This window comes from Rhamphochromis longiceps, linkage group LG11, assembly GCF_057381845.1.
Source record: "Rhamphochromis longiceps isolate RC_006_pf linkage group LG11, R_longiceps_female_GT1.1, whole genome shotgun sequence".
Classification (NCBI taxonomy): domain Eukaryota; kingdom Metazoa; phylum Chordata; class Actinopteri; order Cichliformes; family Cichlidae; genus Rhamphochromis; species Rhamphochromis longiceps.
The window spans coordinates 37241510-37266333 of record NC_140567.1 but is presented as its reverse complement, the minus strand read 5'-3'; the positions used below and the strand labels follow the sequence as shown (position 1 = coordinate 37266333).

General features: G+C 42.0%; 1 protein-coding gene across 4 annotated transcripts in view; it reads left to right on the top strand.

The window, feature by feature from the left end:
- The window catches only part of gabbr1a (gamma-aminobutyric acid (GABA) B receptor, 1a), a 143113-nt gene that overhangs the window by 97781 nt on the left and 20508 nt on the right, over positions 1-24824 (top strand). For all 4 annotated transcript variants that reach the window (XR_014913838.1, XM_085423901.1, XM_085423898.1 and 1 more), the window contains exons 16-17: positions 1715-1865; positions 14645-14777. Coding sequence is in view for 3 of the 4 variants with exons in the window: in XM_085423901.1 (XP_085280027.1) it covers positions 1715-1865; positions 14645-14777 (284 nt within the window). In the remaining variant the exon portion in view is untranslated. The remainder of the gene's footprint in view (positions 1-1714; positions 1866-14644; positions 14778-24824) is intronic.

Sequence of the window (24824 nt, the reverse complement as noted above, 5' to 3'; positions counted from 1 at the left end):
AATGCTGACGTGGTACATCGTATTGGGACAAAGTTTCACCAGTGGCACTTTAAACTGCTTCATCCTAATTTAAGTATGGCTTTCTGACCTTATTTAAATGCCCATCAGACACTCAGGATTCATGTTATTCATGTTTAAACATTTCACCTGCTTCTAGACTCCTTTAAATAAGAGAAGGAGAGAGAGAGAGAACAAAGGAGCAGTTTGTGAGAGCGAGTGAGCATGAAGGCAGAGATGATACTTCACTTTAGATACTGCTGCATTATTGAATGTAATTTTGTGTTTAAGAACAAATCTTTTAACACTGAATGTTGAATCACGGTTCTTCTCCTGCTCTCTTTCACCCTTTTCTGTAACTACTGAATCTATCTAATAAAGATAGAAAGGCGATAGAAATTGTCTTTAAAAATGCATCGAATCAGCCTGAGAAGCTTCAGTGACTCAGTCATTATGAAAAGTTATCAGGAGTTATGGTTTCTACTTAACAACACTAAATGGTACTTTAATTATTAGATTCTTAATGCTGCTCGAGCAGTTTGTGCAGTCGTGTATTGAGACATTCATTCATGTTTAGCGAGGATGTGTAGAACCGCTGCTTTGGTTGCCATTGTCTTGGCTTCCGTTGCAAATATAAGGAACCGTGGATTTGCTTTTAACCAGGATATTTGCTCCGATGCACACATAGAACAAGAAGTCTCTGTTAGTCAGGCATCTGAAATTGAAATGAACTGTGCAATCATCACCGGCACTGACTGGTCATGTTCACAGAATAAAAGCAGGAAGGGCAGTGGAATAGCAATGAGCGGTTATTTCCCAGCCAATTAAACAAATGACTGTTTTCATGATTAATGGACTCATTGTTTAATCTTTAAAATGACACAATTATGAGAGAAGGCTCTTTCATCTAAACATGTCTAATCATCACATTTAAGAAGCTGGAATCAGCAAAAATATAGTTGTTATGAGGGGGTAGCTATGGAAACAGGCAAGTTTTAAGCATGTTTCTTGTGACATCACTCACTTTTCAGGTAAGAGTTTTTTACTTTAAAGTCAAGCATGTAAATACACCAAAGTACAAATCGTTACAGTAGTTATACAATAAATAATTGGGAAGCGTATCTGTAACCGGAAGGTCGCCGGTTCGATCCCCGGGCTCTCTGTCCTGGTCAAGACACTTCACCTACTGACTACTGGTGATGGCCAGAGGGGCCGATGGCGCGATATGGCAGCCTGGCTTCTGTCAGTCTGCCCCAGGGCATCTGTGGCTACACTTGTAGCTTGCCTCCACCAGTGTGTGAATGTGAGAGTGAATGAATAGTGGCATTGTAAAGCGCTTTGGGTGCCTTGAAAAGCGCTATATAAATGCAATCCATTATTATTATTATTATTTATGAGGTTGAAGTTTTTCCCATCAATGCTTTTTGGGATGTAACTGCCTGTGAAAAGTATTAAAAGAAGTATTAAGCTACATATTTAGGAGCTGTTGTTAAAGAGTTACATCTAACATATAAAGAACATCGTATCATCATCCTTAAAGTGCTCTGGATGACAGTACAACCCAGTGCGGCCCTCACCCAGTTGCCAAGGGTAATTATTTGAAGCTGTGAGTAAAGGAGGTCTTTAAAGGTTATTGTCTCATTAATGGGATGTTGGGAGTATCCGAGCAGTAGAAGCATTTTCCCTCCCTTTATTTCTTTTCTCTCTCTCTGTTCAGGTGCTGGGCCTCCGGCCGATCGGACAGTGGTGATTGACGAATACAGGTACCTGTCTCAAAAGCTGTTTGCAGCCGTGTCCGTCTTCGCCGGCCTCGGCATCCTGCTCGGCATCGTCTGTCTAACCTTCAACATCTATAACGGGAATGTCCGGTGAGTCCTCGAACACTCGACATCCACATAGCCTGAAATATTCTCCCCTCGTAGTCTTCGCTTATTATTTTGCATTCACTGTCGTTCTGTTTATCTTGCTTTGAGTTTTTTTTGGAGAGGTCATTGTATAAGCTGCTTCTCCTGCACAAGCCTTTTACTTGTTTACTTTGGATTCAAGTGTGTGTCAGTGAAAGTGTGTTTGAATATAAATAAGTGCCTTTGTGAGCACACCAGACATTTTTAAATAACTGTATGTTTTACTCTAAAACTCAACAGAAAAATTATGCTCCAACAATTTTGAGACTTAATTAGATTTTTAAATAAATCCAAAATGTTATAGTGTCAGCTTTTCAAGTGTAGTAATTATTTTGTTTTCATGCTTTACTTAATTAATTGTTTTTAGGTTTTAAAGACTGTTAATGCCACAAAGTTTGGATCTTGAAATTAGCTGTGGTTAAGTCACGCAAGGAAAATCTTCCTTGATGGAGTTACAGATGAAATGGTCAAACAGCCGAAACTAATGAGGACCGACAGAGTCATGTCTCAAAGATTCAAGAGACAGCTTTGTTACACAAAAGTCATCTGTTTGGATAAAAATCTGTGAAGTCAGAGGAAATCAGATCTTGTAACAACCTCCTGCTGCTCACAGAGACCTCATCACTCACTGTGTTTGCACTCCAAGGGTGACTTTGAGTTTTTCTTGGATTTAAAACAGAGCTCAAAATAATTCTCAGAGATCTTCTTCTCCTTTGAGGTTAATGTAAATGAATGGCATGCTGTGTCTCCAGTTTGGGCATGGCTTTTTTTGCTATCTTGCTGCTGGTTTCATTGTCACAGCTTAAACGTAGCTCTAGAGCAAATGCAAATAAATTCACTTTAAAAAAAACTGCCTTTTGAACTAGGATTTATGAGCTTAATACATGTCTGTGAAGCCAGTGGAGGATATCTCTGAGGTCTCTTTAACATAGTATTTTTATGTTTGACCTGGGTCAAAGTGATTTACAGTCCCACAAGTCCACAAGCTTATCAGGAGATTTACTTATTTATTTTTTTCTTTGGAAAGCTGGAGAGGTTTGTTCTTCTGAGGATCTCTGGCTGACTCGAGTGTGCCAATCAGGCCCTCCTCCACCTTTGATTATATTTCAAAGACAATTTCACCACGGGCTGCTTTCAGCAGCCAAAACAGTGCGAGTCAGATCAAATCAAATATATTCAGTAAGATGTTTTCACAAAACAGGTTTGCACCAGCTGCCTTGTTAGGAGACAAAACTCCAAAATCAATCCACCTTAAAACAACGAATGAGTCAAAAGCAATCACAGACGAGAAATCCAACGAACTGAATCTGACACATCTGACCTTTCGATGTCTCAGCTGCAGCTACAATAAAGTTCAGCAAATGTTTGACCTTCCAGGTGATTTCACACCTGTAGTTCAGTTAATTTGGTTCGCCTCAAACGGAGAAACAGATGTTTGCTCTTCAGCTGCGTTTATAGAGCAGGAAAAAGTGACTCAGATCTGGGTTTTTTCACTGAGCTGAATTTTAGAGCGTACAAAAACCACAAACAACAAACATGAGCTGCAATAATGCCATATAAACACCTGGGGAGTGAAGTGCTCAGCGCATCATGGGAAGTCCCCCAAAAGCACATCCATCTAGCGGCATGACTAAAGGATGGTTCAAGGTCGCCTGATCCACCCCCAACTATAAGCTTTTTTTTTTTAAAAAAGGACATTTTGAAGCCTGCTCTTAAAAGCAGAGGGTGTCTGTCTCCTGAACCTGAACTGGGAGTCGGTTGCACAGGAGAGGGACCTGGAAGCGGAAGGCTCTGCCTCCCATTTTAATTTGAGAAACTCTAAGAACACAAGTAGACCTGCAGTCTGAGAGCAAAGTGCTCTATTAGGATAAAATGGTACTATGAAGTTATGATGTTGGCTAATCATTCAGCACTTTGAGCACAAGGAGAAGGAATTCAATTTAACAGTGAGCCAATAAAGAGAAGCTAATAAACGAGACGTATAATCTCTCTTTCAGTTCAGCTTCTAGGACCACTGGATAATAAGGAATTACACTAGTCCAGCCTTCCCAAATGCAGAGTGGTGTGAACAGCACAGATCACATGGACTCATTCCATTCAGACCATTTAGATGTGCATCTTTAATCTGAGCAGTCAAAATGGACTTTATGTGATCAGCCATGAGAATCCCGTGGAGGCACTTACATGTATAGTTAACATCTTCATCCCTGAAACACCCTGTACTGGCTTCAAGCAATATTTGTTACGAGAAAAAAAAAAAACAGAACCATTTTTCAAAGGTCAAAGAGGCCATCTTATAAACATGGATGTAGTATTTGCCATGCTTTATTTCTGTTGCTTCAAATAAAGCTGCAAAGCATTCAGAGTTTGGGCGAAATTATAGTTTAAGATAGTTTAAAGCACCGGTCCCCAACCTTTTTTGCACCACGGACCGGTTTATGCCCGACAATATTTTCACAGACCGGCCTTTAAGGTGTCACGGATAAAAACAACAAAATAAAACCAGTACCGGTACCAAAAAAAAGAAGATTTATTCATAACACACGTGAAAAGACCCAGGAAAACCGAGTAAACGATAAAAACGATAACAAAATAACGCTGAAAACCGATAAAAACCCTGAAAAGCATACATTTCACACCTGAGCCTCAACTCTCGCGGCCCGGTACCAAATGACTCACGGACCAGTACCGGTCCGAGACCCGGGGGTTGGGGACCACTGGTTTAAAGGACATAGGTCTTAAAGCTGAAGCGCCTGCATTCTTTTTCATATATTCCACCCTGGCTGAAAAAAGCTTCCAGTAGAATCGAGAGAGAACAGCCCTCAGCTCATTGACTCTTTGACCTCAGTAAACACTTGGCTGATGACTTTATGCGCTCAATCGCAACTTTCAGGATATAAAAAAATCAACATGGAGTACATTTTATAACGCTTTGGTAATTATTACAGTCAGGAAGGAGAATTAGCCAATGAGCTTCCTGCATCCTTGGTCTCACAGTCAGATCCATCTGTTGTCATGTTTGGTTTTGAAATACAGTCAGATTAAAGTTTATTCTCAGACTCAGTGTCACAGTGGCTGCCAGAGATGGGCAGTAACGCGTTACTTGTAACGCGTTACTGTAATCTGATTACTTTTTTCAAGTAACGAGTAAAGTAAGGGATTACTATTGCAAAATCGGTAATTAGATTACCGTTACTTTCCCGTAGGAACACTGCGTTACTAAAACCGTGATTTTTTTTGCGAGAATGTCTCATGACAGTGACGTAAGCAAGTGCGACGTTGGTGACAGCAGCTGTGTGCAGATCAACAATGGATAATATATCGAGTGCGGGAGAGAGTATGAGCGTGCAGCGTTTAAAGTGTGGAAGTACTGACCTTACTTTGAGTTTGATTCCATAAAAAGTGACAAAAACATTAGCGTCCATCGTGCGTGGGAAGAAAACTTCTTTTTACAGCGAAAAAAACCCCTAAACTTCCGAGCAAGCACCGAGTAGCTACGACGTGATGGGAAACTCACAGAGACACTCGCGCGGATTCTTCAACTGACCGCAGCACACCTACACCAGGGTAACCCTCCGCCTACCCTGCTCCTGCTTTACAGGTGAAAATAGAGCAAAAGGACCGCTGAGTCTTTGACTTTATTTATTTTCTGCTGTGTTTTACTTGCATCTGTTTGAAAGAGTGAGTGAAAACACAAAAAATATTTTATTTTATGTGCTGGAATGTGTAGAAAATAGGTTTAAATGTTAAACTAATTTATTCAAGTCAGAGAATGTTGCATATAATTAAATGTTTTGCTTGATGCATAAAGTTAAAAGATTAAAACTGATAAAACAAGTTAAAAAAAGAGACTTTTCCATTTGATTACATTTTGTATGATGGATTATGTAGAAAAAGTAGAATTGGGCTGAAAGATCTATCACTTTATCACCTCTTCAGGTTGTAAATCGTGTTTTTAAAAAGTAACTAAGTAACGAAGTAACTAAGTAATTAATTACTTTTGAAAATAAGTAATCAGTAAAGTAACGGGATTACTTTTTGGGGGGAGTAATCAGTAATTAATTACTGATTACTTTTTTCAAGTAACTTGACCAACACTGGTGGCTGCACACATTTTTATATATAGTGTATGTTCCAATAACTTACTGCTGTGAGGTTGGCATGTACTTGGTAGTTTACAGTTTTCACCTGAAGTAAAGTCATTATTGTGTTTTCTGGAACCTTTCAAACATCGTCCAACGAACTGATTCTGCTTTCAGGAAAGAGACTGAAAAGCTACTGATTTTCAGTGTTTTCTTGCTCTGAGCACCACAAGGCAAATACAATTTATTTCCATTACATTCATCGGAAGGCAGACATCTCTACACGATCTCCAATACTGGGAAACACAGCACTACAGGCAACAGGAAAAATACTTATATTTGATTAGTGGTTAACATTTCTTGTAAGGGATTTGCATCCTGAAACCCTGGATATTTGTTTCATTGGTTCTGGCCCAGTTCTGGTTGGCACAGGCTTTTTTTAAGCAAACGACAAAGTCATACTGACTCATTAAATGGGTAATTTTGCATTAGCGCAGGATACAGAAACCAAATTGTGGTGACTGACAGCAGGCTGTGCAGCACTCTAATGCTTCTGATCTATATATTTATGCTCCCTGGTGTCACATACATCACATACTGTTATCGTGTGAGAGCAGTCATGCAGAGATGAAAATCGAGCACAGAAGGGGAAAAAAATGACCGTTTTTTCCTCCAACACTGGCCTCAATCAATCATAATTCAAAGCAGCAGTTCAACGCTGTGCATAATAAAAGGAGAAAGCAACACTTCATGTCAGAGAATAACCCCCGCAGCACCTCATACGTCAATGGTATATAACAGACTGAAAGGTTACTTCAGATGTTCTAGCATTCGTTAGCGAGTCAGAGAGTGTACATGTGAATGTATGTTTGTATGCGCTCTACATGAGTGTGGAGCTGTGCTGTAAATAAGCAGTGCGGCCCCCCGGGGATGTGCAAGGGCAGGTCAATGGGATAAAAGAGTCAAACGTGCACACTCTGCTGCAGGAGATCGGCAGCCTGAGCAGAATATATTAAAAACTCTTAAATTGAAACTAAATCTCTTCTTGGGAACATTATAATGCTGAGAAGGTCCCTGGAGGAATTTAAATAAACACATTGTCTTGAACAGAGAGAAATCACTGTGCCTGTTTTTTCTTCTTGATTGTCCATTTAGCTCCTGTCTCTTCTCCCACACTCACTATCGTTTTTAAATATGACTGCTGCAGCTGCAGTGCAGAGGCAAAACTTTCATCTGATTTTTCAAAGCAGGGTGTAGACCACGGAGAGCTTAAAGACACTGTGCAGCTTCCAGAAAACTATTGTTATTAGTCGTATTCAGCAGTGTTGCCTGCATTTGGGTGCAGCTTATGCTCACATGCAGTGTGTGTGCTAGCACCGATTACACTATCCTACTCTTAGGCTCCACTGTTTTATATTGACTACTGGATGCCATGTATGTTGTATAACTGGGAAACCAACAAATGCAGAAATGGTAAAAAGAAAGTACTCCAGGTTTTTCATACCATAATAAAAGTCATGTGGTCCTTAGCAGGTCTTAAAATGAGGTAAATCCAGCCTCAGATCCACTACAAAGTACACATGTACTGCTTCCATAGGAATTCTGATAATCAAATTACATGTATAGAAACCCCAGTGAAGAACGAGTCAGTCCACAGGCTTATGGAGGCGACCAAGAGAACCTTTTTAATTCAGTTAAATTATTTTGTAGCACCAAAGCACAACAGCAGTTGGCTGAAACCTCCTAGGACCTGGCGTCTACACATGCAGACATCACATTCTGGGTTGTCTAGACCACACTACTAAATTTTGCTCTACAAGGGCCTGATATACACTTACGAGGACATTATGCTGCCACTGTTCTATCAAAATTTAAAACGAATGAGCTCATATGTGGATATCAGGCCCTTGGAGCGCAAAATTTGGTAAAAAGATAATTCTTTGTTTTTACATTCATCAGGTCCCAATCAGCCGAAATAGCAAAGAGAAATTAAATATGCATGTCATGAAAGAGTTCGGGTCTTAGGAGGTTATTGTACTTTATATTGTAAGGTACAAGACCCTACAGTAATACAAAGAAAACCCCATCAATCAAACAATCCCTTTTGAGCAAGCACATGGCAACAGTGGGAAGGAAAAACTCCCTTTTAACAGGAAGAAACATCCAGCGGAACCAGGCTCAGAGATGGGCGGCCGGACTTCCGGTTTATGTGACTATGGCGTAGGTCGCACCGAGCGTAGCTCCTGCAGAGTCTAGTTATTATCTAGCATTTCCAGGCACTTTTTGACGGGTTTTTTCTTTTTGTATAGTTCCGAGACAAGACTGTTTTTGCCTTTTGTGTTTACAATGTCGCGTAAGGTTAATAAGAGCGCAAGCACCTCTCAGCCGAACTTGCGGCCTGCTGCTAACACTGCATCCCCGCCTCGTGGTAAAACTTCGCCACGGCCTGGGTCACCCGACACGCCGCTCGTCGATACGGAAAAATTCACGAAGGCTGAACTCCTCTCTGAACTTCGTGAAGAAATTTCATCACTGTTTAAAAAGGAACTGACGGCAGCGTTTGCGGAGAATCTCACGTCTATCAGGTCCGACATACAGCAACTAAAAACGGACCTTTCCTCAGATATAACTACCATGCGGCAGGAATTCGCTGGCCTCAGGAGCACGGTTACGGGGATGGAGCAGTCTCTCTCCACATGTACAGATGATATTGTCCACCTCCAAGCCAAAGTTGATGCGATGTCAAAGGAGTTGGCCAAATTGGAGAATAAATGCGAGGATTTGGAGTCCAGGTCTCGCCGCAATAATATACGCATTGTTGGTGTGCCAGAGGAGAACGTCCTGTCCGCTACAGATGTGTCCATGCTGTTGATGGAGGCATTTCAGCTTGGGAAGGAGCCGCTTGTAGACAGAGCCCACCGAACTTTGGCCCCCAAACCTAACACCGGTGAACGTCCCCGTGCTGTGGTTGTGAGGCTGCACTATTACGCGGACTGTGCTAGGATTCTCCAGAAGGCCAGGGAGCTGCAGAGAGTGCAGATAAATAATATGACCATTTCTGTGTTCCCCGACCACACCGCTAAGACAGCGCGGGCCCGTGCGGCTTTCAATGAGGTCCGTCGCCAGCTTCGCGGCATCCAGGGAGTCCGATTTGGGATCCTCTATCCGGCAAGACTACGGATCACTTATCAAGGAATGCAGCGCGACTTCGTCTCGCCAGATGAGGCCAAGGAATATATTAAGACAATAACCACAAGATAAAAGATATAGCAGGACAATGTTTGTCTGTTTGAAATAGCGTATGATCCTAATCCAAACATCATTGTGGTAAGCTAAGTTTGTTACTCTGCCAAACACTTGTTTTGTTTTACCTGTCTAATAGTAAAATATAATTGGGTTATTTTTATTTTATTTGTGCCTTTTAATCTATTGAGAAAAGACTCTGTTGGAGCTTTGGTTTGACACGATTCGTTTCGTAGTCGGGAGCGTTTTTGTTCAGATTGCTCCGGGTGGGAGCGTGCACTGCCGTCTCCGTCGTTTGGGGATGGGGGCTTTTGCTGTGCAGGGGGGAGGCGGGTGGGTGTGTTTGACGTGTTATTATTATTTTTATTCTGAAGCTGTACTTTTGTTGTTGTGGGTTTGCGTTGTGTGTTTGTGTGAGTGTGTTTTTCCCACTTGTTCTTTCTTTGGGGGTGAAGAAATAAGTATTTTCTCTTTTGTCTTTTTGCAATGATCAGCACTTCAGGTCAGTCCTTAGGCAATAGTGGTATTAGATTTTTAACTTGGAATGTCAAAGGTATGAATAGCCCAATTAAACGATCTAAAATATTTACGCATCTTAAACGTTTAAAGAGTGATGTAATGTTTTTGCAAGAGACCCATTTGCGAGATCGGGATCATCTTAGGCTCAGGTGCCCATGGGTGGGTCATACTTTCCATTCAATGTTTAATTCAAAAGCCAGGGGGGTGGCGATCTTAATAAACAGAAGGGTACAGTTTACAGCCTCTGAGATTAAAGCTGACAAAAACGGGAGGTATTTGGTTGTTGTAGGCACCATGTACAATGTACCCGTCCTCTTAGTCAATGTGTATGCGCCAAATTTTGATAATCCAGGTTTTACAGATGCACTTTTGAGTAGTCTCCCTTCCCTTGATACTCATCTTTTGATATTGGGTGGTGACCTAAACTGTGTTATTGATCCTGCCTTAGATCGTTCGAATCCTCGGACCCTGACCCAATCCTCTATGTCCAAGTCTATTTCTGAGTTTATGTCTCAGAATGGTTTTGTAGATCCCTGGAGGTTTTCTAACCCTACTGCCAGAGCGTACTCTTTCTTTTCTCAGGTACATCAGTCCTTTTCGCGGATTGATTATTTTTTTGTGGACGGTTCCCTTATTCCAAAAGTACTGTCATCTACATATCATCCTATTGTCATTTCCGATCACGCACCACTTAGCGTTGACATCAAGCTCATAGCCCAGTCCTCTTTTTCCTCACCCTGGAGATTTAACTCTTTGTTGCTTTCGGATGAGGGGTTTGTTACCTTTATCAAATCCGCAATTGATGAATTTATGGTGTTTAACGACAGCAATACTGTTACGAGGTCATTGCTTTGGGAATCTCTTAAGGCATATGTGCGTGGGCAAATAATTTCTTTCTCTGCCCATTCCACTAAAAGCCACAAAGCCAAACTTCAAACTTTGACTACACAAATTTGTGACATAGATAGACAGGTTGTTGACAGTCCCACTCCCGATTTGCATAAAAGACGACTTGACTTGCAGACTGAATTTGATTTACTTTCTACGGCAGATGCTGAACGTCTTTTACTTCGTGCGCGTGCGACTTATTATGAATATGGTGATAAGCCCAGAAGGCTTTTGGCCCATCAGTTAAAACGTCAGGCCTCGTCTCGATTAATTTCCCAGATTAAAGATGCGGCAGGCAACTCGGTCTCTGATTCAAAGGAAGTAAACGAGGTGTTTAAGACGTACTATTCCTCCCTATATGAATCTGAATCTGCTGCTGACGCCTCAGAGATGGATTCTTTTTTTAACGGTCTTACAATGCCCACTGTCGATCCTGTTATAGCTGAACAATTAGATGCCCCTCTTAGGCTGGATGAAATTGTGCATGCAATCAAGACCATGCACAATGGTAAGGCACCAGGACCTGACGGGTTTTCAGTTGAATTTTTAAAAACTTTTATAGACAAGTTAGCCCCACTACTTCTTTCAGTGTATAATGAATCTTTTGAACGTGGTCTATTGCCCCCTACATTGTCTCAAGCACTAATTACTGTTCTCTTAAAGAAGGGTAAGGATCCTACGTCTTGCACCTCGTATAGGCCTATTTCACTGCTGAATGTTGATGTTAAAGTCTTGGCTAAAATTTTAGCAATTCGCCTTGAAAAGGTTCTTCCTACTATTATTTCAGATGAACAGAATGGCTTTATTAAAGGCCGCCAGCTGTTCTTTAATGTCCGCACGCTTTTGAATGTCATTCTTTCCCAACACTCAACCACTAATCCAGAAGTAGTTATCTCACTTGATGCTGAGAAAGCTTTCGATCGTGTAGAGTGGAGCTTTCTCTTTGCGGTCTTGCAAAGATTTGGTTTCAAGGACAGATTCATTTCATGGATTCGACTGTTGTACAGGGCACCCCAAGCCAGTGTCTATACAAATGGTGTTTCCTCTGGCTACTTCTCATTGTCACGCGGGACGAGACAGGGTTGCCCCCTGTCCCCCCTACTTTTTGCTATTGTAATTGAACCCCTATCTGTAGCTTTGAAGGCCCTTCCTCATTTTCGTGGTATTTCCCGGTCAGGCCTTGACGTAAAATTGTCTTTATATGCAGATGACCTGCTTCTATATGTTTCTGATCCCTTATCTAGCATACCATCGATTGTGTCTCTACTAAACAAGTTCGGCTCTCTGTCAGGTTACAAAATAAATCTTCTTAAAAGTGAATGTTTCCCCATAAATTCTTTAAGTCTTACACTTAAACAATCTGACATTCCTTTTAGACTTAGCCCTGCTGGCTTTAAATATTTGGGAGTTAACATGACTCGTACTTTGTCTTCTCTATACTCTTCCAATTTCTCCCCTTTAATGACTCAAATTCAATCAGATTTTCAGAGATGGAAATCGCTACCTTTGTCCCTAATTGGTCGGATCAATGCTGTAAAGATGAACATTTTGCCTCGATTGTTATTTCTGTTTCAGAGTATTCCTATATTTTTACCTAAAGCTTTTTTCAAAAAGTTAGACCAGCTAGTTACATCGTTTTTGTGGGGAGGGAAACACCCCAGGGTGAGGAAATCATTATTACAGAGACTGACATTTGATGGTGGTCTTGCCTTGCCTAACTTTTTATTTTACTATTGGTCCTCTCATGTTCACAAATTGACCCATTGGCTTGAATCTCAAGACCTGCTGTGGTGCAAACTGGAACGCCTGTCGTGCACTTCCTCATCCTTAGAAGCTTTATTATTCTCTCCACTACCACTTAAGCCTTCTCATTTCACCCAAAATCCCGTGGTACAGTCTAGTCTAAGGGTCTGGTCACAATTCAGGAGTCATTTTAAGTACATCTCTGCGTCAGTACACATGCCCATCACGCAGAACCATCTGTTTACTCCTGGCCTCATTGATGGTACCTATGTACAGTGGAAGCGTCATGGTATTAATACATTTAAGGATCTCTATAAAGATGGCACTTTCTTAACTTTTTTAGACCTGTGTTCAGAAACAAATCTTCCGGCTACCAATCTATTCCGTTATTTTCAGGCACGGCATTGCACTTCTGCTCTCTTCCCCTCCTACCCTCTTCTCCCAAATGTCCAACCATGGGAGGAATTCTTATCCCTTAAACCCAATAAGAAGTCAATTATATCTTTAATATATAAACAACTTATGGATTTAAATGTCCATTCCGTTGCTAAAATTAGGGGGGCTTGGGAGCAGGAGTTAGGAATAATTTTTTCGGATCAGCAATGGGAGAAAGCAGTATCCAATGTCCGTTATAGTACGTCCTGTGCCAGGTTACAACTCATCCAGTTCAAGGTGTTGTACAGGGTTTACTATTCAAAGTCTCGTCTGTCTGAGATTTACCCACAAGTGATGGATCAGTGTGAGAGATGTCATGCCACCCCATGTGACCTAGGCCATATGTTCTTTCTGTGCCCAAGACTCCATGGCTTCTGGAGTCAGTATTCAGTTATTCTTTCCAAAGCTCTTGGGACCCAAATCTGCATGGACCCTTTTCTAGCTGTTTTTGGGCTTCCAGTCAACACTGGTCTAACCGACCCTACACACTTCAAAATATTAGCCTTTACATCACTTTTGGCTAGACGTTGCATCTTACTCCTTTGGAAATCTTCAAAGCCACCTTCAGTTTCTTTTTGGTTTAGAGATGTGATGTCATCTCTTAAATTGCAAAAGATAGGCCTTGTGGTGAAGGGCAAATACAGAGAATTTTATTCTATCTGGGGCCCCTTCGTGGACTATTGCAAGTCATTAAACGCTCTACCAGCTGATTAATATCATGTCTCCCCCCCCCCCCCCCCCCCCCCCCTTTTTTTTTTTTCTCTTTCCCCCCTTTTGGGGTTTGTGTTTGTTTTGGGTTTCTTATTAGGTTTTGTTTTGTTTGTTTACTTAAGCGTGTGTGTAGGTGTGCCTGTGTGTGTGTTATTGTGTCTGTTCATGTAAGAAAAACTAAAAAATATGTGAGGGGAACAGATTGTGTTGTCATTGTAAACTACTGTACACTTGTCTCTCAATAAAAATATTAAAAAAAAAAAAAAAAGAGATGGGCGGCCGTCTGCCGTGACCGGTAGGGGGCGAGGGGAGGAAGACGGGACAAAAGCCATGCTGTGGAGGGAAGATCTGAGTTTTTAAGCTGAACAGTCTGTTCACACACTGGCAATAAAAAGTGTTTACTTCATGAAAGAGAGGTAAATAGTGCACCTCCACGGGGAATGTTTGCTACTGTGGCAAATGTTAAACTCTGTTTAGAAGGTTATTGAATTAAATCCCCTCAACTAAATCAGACAGTACTCAACTGTTAGATTTTTACAGGTATCTGTGATCCCTAGGAAGTGAGTCATTCTCTCTTTGGCAATCTTTCCTGTGAAGATACAGCAAGAAAACACCCTGACCTTTTGTGTTTGTGTGTTTGTGATAAAAACCTCTACAAAGCAGACTAATGATTTGTCCTGTATTTTATCCATCTAATGCCGTGCACACAACAAATAACCTTTTTTTCTTTGTGGCTGTATGGTGAAAAAATGCCTCACCTAAAATTGTCCTCTTGCACTGCTCACAGAAGATAGGACGTCGCCTTCTGTCTGCACTAATTAGACTAATGAGTGCCAATCACACATCAAAGGAGATGCCCGGGGAGGAAGAGTGTTTCTATATTTGGACCTTCTCAGTGTGATGAATACGCCAGGAGACCGTCCAAACAAGCAAATCAGGATGATAACATTTTAATTTAAAAAAACCTACAAAAAAAGGATGAGCTTTCTTGGAGCTCGCAACAAAACAATTATCGCCTGCTTACAAATTCATTGAATCTACCTTTAAGCTGAAACATGTTTTTTCTTATTGTGTTTTTTTTCTCTTTATTTGTGTTCCTGTGTGAATCTGTTACAATTTCAGGTACATCCAGAACTCACAGCCCTACCTGAACAACATGACAGCGGTGGGCTGCATGATGGCGCTCGCTGCTGTGTTCCCGCTGGGGATTGATGGTCACCATGTCCAGAAGTCTCAGTTCCCCGTCGTCTGCCAGGTAACAAAGAAAACTGTTAACTTGTTATTTTCTGTTTTATCGCGAGAGTACGGTTGCCCGCGAAGTGTTGTTGTTGTGGTCCGTATGTAAAATGGCGGAACGAATAAAAGCGCTGTGAATGAGAGTACAACGTCGTGTCTTTTGAGTTAACATTGGTAGCAGAGGATGGTTTCCAATTACAAAGTACCACCAAAGCTTGATGAAGCCAGGCCATACGAATGCTGGAAGAATGAAGTCAATATCTGGAGACGGGTTACGGAGCTGGATAAAAAGAAACAGGCACTCGCGGTGGCGCTGGGCCTCGAGGGAAGAGCCAGAGAAACGGCCATGGAGATACCCGCGGAAGATTTAGACAAAGATGACGGTATGGAAATACTACTTGCAAAACTTGACGCGGTGTTTCAGAGAGAAGAGAAAGACCGCGCTTATGAAGCCTACTCGTGTTTTGACTCCATTGCAAAGAACCACAGCGTGTCCATGGCAGACTACATTATAGACTTTGAACAGCGTTATAACCGGATGAAAAAGTACAACATGACGCTGCCTGACGCTGTGCTAGCATTTAAGCTTCTAGATACAGCTTGTCTTGATGAGAAAAGTCGACAGCTTGCACTGACAGCGTGCACGGACTTAACGTTTGCGTCTATGAAGTCTGCACTGAAACGGATTTTCGGAGGGAAAGTAACCGGAGTTTTCAGCGGAATTCAACTGAACCAAGAAGCAGTTTTCCTTACGGAACAAAAAGGTCCCAAATACAAACGAAACAACGGTACTTCGTCGCGGAGTGGACAGCGACAACCACTACAAGGTACCAACCCACTTGACAAGTTTGGCAAGCGAACAAGATGTGCTATTTGTCAGAGCACTTACCACTGGGCGAAAGACTGTCCTCATGGTAATGGTGACCAAGTAAAGCTAACTGAAGATGGGAAAGTGGAGGAGTGTAACATTACTTTGTACACTAAAGCCTCAATGACAGACTCTGAAATCTTCCTGACTGAGGCACTGGGGTCAGCCATTATTGATACTGCATGTACACGTACAGTTTGTGGTCAGAAGTGGCTAGATAGTTACATGCGTGACCTCAGCCAAGGCCAAGTAAACAAGCTGTTGCAATCAGAAACCCCCAGCTCCAGACCATTTCGCTTTGGGGATGGTATTGTAGTGTATTCCAGCAGAAAAGTGAAACTTCCAGCAAAAATTGGACAAACAAAATGTGACATTGAAAGTGAAGTAGTTCCTGTTGACATTCCACTACTACTGAGCAAAACATCTCTCAAGAAAGCAGGGACTGTTCTAGACATGGAGAATGACAGTGTTGTCATGTTCAAGCAGCCTGTTCCCCTAGAGCTCACTAGTTCGGGACACTATTGTGTGGACATTAGAGATGAAAATACTACAGAAAGCTGCAATGAAAATGAAGTTCTCATGGTAACTGCTGAAATGTCTACAAAAGAGAAACAGAAAGTCCTTGTGAAACTTCATAAGCAGTTTGGTCATGCATCTGCAGAGAGGATATTGAGGCTCATCCAAAGCTCTGGCAATACAGATAAACAATGTGCAGTTATTCTACAAGAGATAGTTCGTGACTGTGACATTTGTCAGAAATATTGCAAAACCAAGCCGAGACCTGCTGTTGGTCTACCCCTGGCTTCTGAGTATAATGAGACAGTAGCGATGGATCTACATGAGCTGGAGCCCAATGTGTGGTACCTTCACATCATCGACCACTTCACACGCTTCAGTGCTGGCAGCATCGTAAAGACAAAGAAAGCTGCAGAGATCGTCAACTCCTTCATTCACACCTGGATAAGCATTCACGGTGCCCCCAGACGGCTCTACACAGACAACGGCGGAGAGTTCAACAACACAGACATTCGGGACATGGCTGAAAACTTCAACATTGAGGTAAAAACAACGGCGGGGTATAGTCCCTGGAGCAACGGACTACTGGAGAGACATAACATGACACTTACAGAAATCCTCCTGAAGGTAAAAAAGGAACGAGGATGTGACTGGCACACTGCGCTAGACTGGGCCCTTATGGCCAAAAACAGTATGCTTAATGTACATGGTTATAGTCCACATCAACTTGTGTTTGGCCAAAACCCCAACCTTCCTTCTGTGTTGATGGATAAGCCACCTGCCTTAGAGGGCACAACTGTAAGTGCAAGAGTAGCTGAACATATCTCAGCATTACATGCTTCCAGGAAAGCATTTACTGAGGCAGAGTGTTCAGAAAGGATCAGGAGAGCACTACGCAAACAACTTAGGCCTACAGATGACAAATATGAGGCAGGAGATAAAGTATACTACAAACGAGTCGACTGTACAGAGTGGAAGGGTCCAGGTGTAGTTATTGGGCAGGATGGAACTGTTGTATTTGTAAGACATGGGGGGACTCTTGTAAGAGTACACCAGTCAAGATTGACTAAAGTGGATTCACGGACTGGAGATAAACAAATATCACACAGTACTACTGATGATGACAACAAAGACGCAGTTGAAAATGATGACACTGACACACCCGATGGGGAACAGAGTATTAGTGAGGAAGAAGACATCACTATTGACAGAGAAACTAACACTACAGAAAACATGTCTGTCACACACACTACAGAAAACATGTCTGTCACACAAACTGCAAATGAGCCCTCTACACCCACTGATCATGTCTCTGCAAATGTAAAGTTAAGATCAGGACAGCTGATTGCTTTTACCAACAGAGACAACGGTGTTCAACACACAGCCAGAGTGCTAGGCAGAGCGGGAAAAGCAAAAGGGCAATACAAAAACTGGTACAATGTGCAATATCTTGAGCATGATGGTAGTGAAGGTGAAAAGAAAGCTGTAGACATGTCACTTGTTGATGGTCTTTGCACTGAAGCTGAAAACAGAGATGCAGATGTACTCATAACAAAAGATATTTCCTTTGATTCTGCTAAGCAGCAGGAGATTGAGAGCTGGCAAAGTAATGGTGTGTTTGATGAAGTGAAAGACCTGGGTCAAAAATGTGTGTCTACTAGATGGGTCTGTACACTCAAAGAAACTACTAATGGTGTTGTCCCAAAGGCTCGACTTGTGGCACGGGGGTTTGAAGAGGTAAATACTAAAGAACTACAGAAAGACTCTCCAACATGTGCGTCTGAGTCCCTCAGACTGGTGCTAGCTGTGATATGTCAAAACAAGTGGAGAGTAAATTCAATGGACATTAAATCTGCCTTCTTGCAGGGAATGCAACTGTCAAGAGACATCTATCTTCGTCCCCCACCTGAAGCTGGCAAGGACAATGTTCTATGGAAACTGAAAAAGTGTGTTTATGGACTTGCAGATGCTTCACTTTATTGGTACAATAAGGTCAAAGACATTATGCTCAAAACTGGTGGTAAAATATCACAGGTTGATCCTGCAGTGTTCTATTGGCAGAATGAACAATCTGAGGTTACAGGAGTGCTTGCATGTCACGTTGATGATTTCCTTTGGGCTGGTTCAAGTCACTTTGCAACTCATATCATTCCTGTACTGAAATCTACCTTCCTTGTGGGCCGTGAAGAACATGACAGCTTTTCTTATGTTGGTATGGACATTTTTACAGTTAATGATGTAATAGAGGTGCATCAACAACTTTACATTGACAACCTACAACCGGTTCAGCTACAAGCAGCACGGGCTGTACAGAGGGAGGCTCCCTTAAGTGAAACAGAACGTGAGCAACTCAGGTCAAAAATAGGACAGATTTTGTGGGTTGCCAAACAAACAAGGCCTGATGTTATGTTTGACACATGTAGCCTTGGATCTAATATCAAAGATGCAACTGTACAGTCTATTCATGAAGTGAACAAAGTTATCCGTAAACTTAAGGCAGAGAAAGTGACTCTTAAGTTTCAGCACTTGGGTAACAGTGAGGATCTGGCATTGGTTGTTTTCAGTGATGCTTCATTTGGCAACCTTCCTGATGGCGGTACTCAAGGAGGGGCATTAATCGTCCTTATGGGTAAAGGAGGAAAGTTTTGTCCTCTCTTCTGGCAGTCTAAAAAAATCAGGCGCGTGGTCAGAAGTACACTGGCAGGAGAAACTCTTGCCATGTCAGATGGAATAGACAGTGCTGTCTTCCTGGCAACACTTTTTTCTGAGCTTACAACTGGTAACACTGGTCTAAACGCTCTTCCTTTGATCTGTGTAACTGATAATCATTCCTTGTTTGATGCACTCAAGTCTACTAAGCAGGTTACAGAGAAGAGACTGAGGCTAGAAATGAGCAGCATTAAAGAGCTCATACAAGCCAAGAAAATCAGACAGGTTTGTTGGTCAGATTCAAAATCTCAACTTGCTGATTGTCTGACGAAAAAGGGAGTTTCACCTTTAACCCTTCTAAAGGCGCTAGATGAAGGACTCTGGATACTGTAATCCTTTGTCTACAAAGTTGTCTTTGCATTCAAATGTACCATTGTTTATTGTGTGCAATGATAGTATGCTTTAAGTAAAGCAAAGCACTTTTGAAATGTTTTTTTTGTTTATATAAATATATACATATATGTATACAAATGTTTACAGGGGTGTGTATACAAATGTTTACTGGGGTGTGTTTATACTCTTATTTTATTTTTTTAAGAAAGAGGGAGATTGTTAACTTGTTATTTTCTGTTTTATCGCGAGAGTACGGTTGCCCGCGAAGTGTTGTTGTTGTGGTCCGTATGTAAAATGGCGGAACGAATAAAAGCGCTGTGAATGAGAGTACAACGTCGTGTCTTTTGAGTTAACAAAAACGACACAGGGAGGGAAGGGCAAGTAGTAGCCAGAAGTGAAGAGGAGTAATCGTGTTATTGTAGCTACAAATATATTTTTCTAGTGATGTGATACCAGTAGCTGAGAACTTGATAAGCATCAACAAGACACATTATTGGACTGAAAAATGAGGCCAAAAACTTTCTTGAGTGGCTCCAAAAGTAAAACAATCCTCATGGACTTTAAATGCCCAACTTTATATCAGAAGTGCACAAAAGTAGCTCAGGACTCTATAGTTAATTTACAGCTTCATAACTGTATGTGTGAGGGGTGCAGGGGATATATATTTTTAATGTTCCTTTTATTAAGGCTTAAAGTTCACGTGTGCTTTGACAGACGGGTCGATGTTTCCTCTAGAAGCTGTTACACTTCTCCTCAGCTCACTGGAGTTGCAGAATTGAATTGTTTGAGGGTGCTTTGCATTGTTGCTTCTTTTTAGAGCAGACCAGTAATTTGGGTTGCCGTGCGTGTAATTTTTAATAACAGAGCTTCCAAGAATGTGCTCTATTTTTGGTGAGTGAAATTCTGTTTTAATGTGTGATACTTTTCCAGGTGATGTACTCAGGGAGGAGTGAAAAGTGAAACCAACATGAAGTGGTTTTTTTCTTCAGGCCCTGTGTGTTCTTGTTAAAAAGGGGGGAAAAATCACTCATCTTCCTCACAAAATGAACTGAGTCTCACCTCCTTCAGTCAGAGACATCGATAGAGGAACAGGTGATAAACGTATGGACAGAATAAAAAACAATCAATAAAAACAAAATTCAGCTGGGATGCTATAGTTAATCCAACACATCACCCTGCTAGCATAAAAATTACTTGGTTGGTTTAAGAATATTTTAATTCTGATTGTTGATAACAATGTGAAACTAGTTAGTAGGTTAGTAGTGTCAGGACACGGCCACTTTATTTGGCACACCTGTTTAACTGTTCACTAAGACAAATATCTAATAAGCCAATCATGTGGCAGCAGTGCATAGCCAAGGTGACCTGCTGAAGTTCAGACTGAGCATCAGAAAGGTTGTTGGTGCCAGATGGACTGGTCTGTGTTTCACAAACTGCTGATCTACGGGGATTTTCCTACATAATGTCTTAGATTAGAACTTAGATAGAACTTTATTAATCCCTCGGGTGGGTTCCTCTGGGAAATTCGATTTCCAAAAAAGCACAGCACCGACAGAAGTTACAGAGTTATACACACACACATATATATAAATACAGAGACAATATAAATAAAATATACGAAGGGGATAAATAGAATAAATAGGAATAAAAATACAAGTGAATTGCACATTTCAAGTATTGAGGTCTATTGCACCGTTGACTATTTACAAAAGTATTGCACAAAAGGTATTGCACAGTGAGGTGAAGAGGCACTACAGCTTAGTTGTTCCCCCCTCCTTTGTCCTCCTGTTTCCTGTCTCCCCTCCCTCTCCCCTCCAGAGAGGAGTTAAACAGTCTGATGGCGTGTGGGACAAAGGAGTTTTTAAGTCTGTTAGTTCTTGTCTTTGGGAGAAGCAACCTGTCACTGAACAGACTCTTCTGGTTGTTAATGGCCGTGTGCAGAGGATGCCCAGCATTGTCCATAATGTCCATCAGTTTCTTTAATGTCCTTTTCTCTGCCACTGTCACCAGAGTGTCCAGCTTCATGCCGACCACAGAGCTAGCCTTCCTGATCAGTTTCTCCAGCCTGGATGATCCTTCTTTGCTGTGCTGCTCCCCCAGCACACCACAGCATAGAAAAGTACTCCAGCAACCACCAACTGGTAAAACATCCTCAGGAGCTTCCTGCAGATGTTAAAAGACCTCAGCCTCCTGAGGAAGTACAGTCGGCTTTGGGCTTTTTTATACAGGTGCTCTGTGTTGCATGACCAGTCCAGTTTATTGTCCACCCACAGCCCGAGGTACTTGTACTTGTTGACCACCTCCACCTCCTCCCCCTCTATCTGAACCGGTAAGGTTTGTAAGGTTTACAAAATGTTCTGAAAAAGAGAAAACTCAGTGAGCAGCAGTTCTCTGGGTGAAAATGCCTTGATGATGCCAGAGGTCAGAGGAGAATGGCCAGACTCCTTGGAGCTGATAGGAAGGCAACGTAGACTCGAATCGCTACAATCAAGTTACGTGGAAAAGCATCTCTGGATGCACAACACATCGAATTGAACAGAATCCCAGTAGAACAGGGCACAGTCCATTTATCAGTCTCACGGCTTGTGCAAAGAACCCTTCCAGCATCCTGGTGGTTCTCCAGCTGATGCTCCTGTACCTCTTGCCAGACGGCAGGAGGGAGAACAGGCCATGGGAGGGGTGGTGGGGGTCTCTGATGATGGAGATAGCTCTGCGTATGCAGCGCTGTTTGTAGATCTCCTCCAGTGATGAGAGAGGGGCACCAACAATCCTCCTGGCAGTCTTAACTATCCTATTAAGTTAACGCTTCTCGCAGGACTTGCAGCTGCCAAACCAAGCTGTAAAACCTTGTGTCAGGATGTTTTCAATGGTGCCTCTGTAGAAAGTTGTGAGGTGAAGTGTGGAGAGTCCTGCTTTTCTGAGGGAGTACGAAAGGGAGGATGACAGAAGAGCTCTGAGATTTAATGCATGCACAGCAGCGGCTGAGAACAAGGCGGCAAGAAGATGATTGGACTAGAGCAATGATGTCAGCACCGAGTTTGACAGCGCGGGAAAGCGAAAGTGATTTAAATAATAGACTAGCAGCAGATGAGTGATTACAGATCTGCATTAATCTTGCGTACAAGCTTCATAGTGGAAAAACGTCGCTTGCTCTGAGAAGGTAGTTTCAGAATTTGGTAAAAACAACATGAAAGCATGGATCCATTTGGTGTCGTATCAACAGTTCAGGCTGTCGGTGGTGTAAAGGTGTGCTAATATTTTCTTACTGGGGAAGCGGTCACCAGATCGATCCAGTCAGTGCAATAGAGCACCTTTGTGCTGTGGTGGAACAGGAGATTCACATCATGGATGTGCAGCCAACAAATCTTTTATAATTAACTGAGTGATGCTGTCGTGTCAGTATGGTCCAAAACCTCAGAGGAACGTTTCAGGCTCGCTTGTTGAATCAATGCCATGAAGAATTGAAACCAACCTGTTACCAGCAAGGTGTAACTAATTAAATGGCCTGCAGGTATTTTCTCTGTCTTTGAGGATCAAGGGGGAAAAAAACACTTTTTGTCCAGAAGACGGTTTTTGTTATACAGTGCAAGTGGACTAATAACGTGCTCTTTGGGTGTGCATGTGTTATTTTTGTTGAATTACCTTTCACAGGTTATAAATAGGGTGTCACATGGTTTAAATAGCTTTTCCCTCTCTTGTTTCAGCATTTAATTAAAGCTGTCATGTTGCTGCGTGCACACAGGGAAGTGAATTACACAGATATAGTTTTAGTGGCTCAGGGGGTTGGGAAGCATATCTGTAACCGGAAGGTTGCCGGTTCGATCCCCGGGCTCTCTGTCCTGGTCGTTGTGTCCTTGGGCAAGACACTTTACCCTACTTGCCTACTGGTGTTGGCCAGAGGGGCCGATGGCGCGATATAGCAGCCTCGCTTCTGTCAGTCTGCCCCAGAGCAGCTGTGGCTACAACTGTAGCTGCCTCCACCAGTGTGTGGATGTGAGAGTGAATGAATAGTGGCATTGTAAAGCGCTTTGGGTGCCTTGAAAAGCGCTATATAAATCCAATCCATTATTAGTCCCAGATCCTCCAGGATCCTCTTTGGAAAGTTTTACATAGTTTCTGGAAACATGAATTGGAAGTGACTGGTCCAGCTGCATGAGCTCTCAAATCAGGATTGTTTATATGCATCTGTTTAACACATTTGCTTATGTTTTTGCACTTTTCAGATACAGCTGTCAGGTTTAGTAAAGCTCTACCCTTCTGTGAAATTGTGTCTACTTTAAGCAAGCCCACGTTTAGGTGTCATGACGCACGGACAGCTGTGATATTCGTCGCCTGTGGCACGCGCACACCTGCAAACCAGACAGCAGTCAGCTCAGGGTTTTGATCGTGCTTATTTAGCGCATGAAAGACGACCAAAGTTTAAACACTGTCAAAATTCATTAAGCGTTTGAAATGATTTCGTTGTTGCGGCCACGACTTTCTGGGTGTCGGGATGGCACAGACGATGGGATCCCAGCGCTAATGAGGAGTGGGAGTATGTCTCTGTCACCCATGTCGAGCCTTTGTGTAGCAGGCGGAGATTTCCATTTCTGTCGCTTCTCTGCTCTTTGTCCCTGTCCAGTTATTCCCTCTCATGCTTTGTTCTGCCTCTCTCTTGCACTCTGCCTCTGACCTTCTTCTCCTTTTTTCTGTTCCTGCAATCTCGCCATCTCTTGGGATTCATATTATCTCTCCCCTACTATTGCCCGCTCTCTGCATCTCACCTTGTCATCTATCTTTTTTGCACCCCATACTTTACTCTCCCACTCTCCCCTTATATATCTATCAGTGTGTCTGTCTACCCCCATTCTCTCATTCTCCTTTTTTCTTTTGTTCATCTCACCCTCTCTGCTACTCTCCTCTTGCTAACTCGTCCCTCTCCTCCTATTGGGATTGGGTTGGATTTTAAAGAATGAAAACACAGAGCCATATACAGCTTTAATGGGATTTTCTTTCCATTAAGATAAAGATTTTGTTTGTTTCGTTGTTATTTAATAATGGCCGTGTTGGAATTCTTAACAAGCATCACTTAACTCAAACGTCCCCATGCAGCACAAAGGCACCGATCTCCATATATGAAAGATGCAAATACAGAAAATTTGTCATTATTTTATTTAGTGCTTTAATTCAATCCAGTTTTCTTTATATAAGCAAAAGATCTCAACAGTAGTCGTCTCGAGGTGCTTTATATTGTAAAATAAATACCCTACAATCAAGCTAGCACTTGGTGACAGTGGGAAGAAAAAACTTCCCTTTAACAGGAAGAAAACTGATAGACTGCAACAGCAATCTGGTTTATATGTTTGTGTACTTGAACACAAAGTTGCAACTATTTCACATTTTTCCAACAGACTGGGATTCTTCTGTGGTTCTAGTTGGTAAGTTTAATACTGGTCATAGTGTTTAAGCTGCTCTGTGCTATGCTCGAGATAGGGCTGCTCGATTATGGCAAAAATGATAATCAGGATTATTTTCACTGAAATTGAGATCTCGATTATTTGACGATATTTATTTAACAATAACAATGTGTTGAATAATGACTTTAAAAAATAATATAAAATAGTGTGCAAATACTGATAACAGTGCAAATGTTTGCAATAT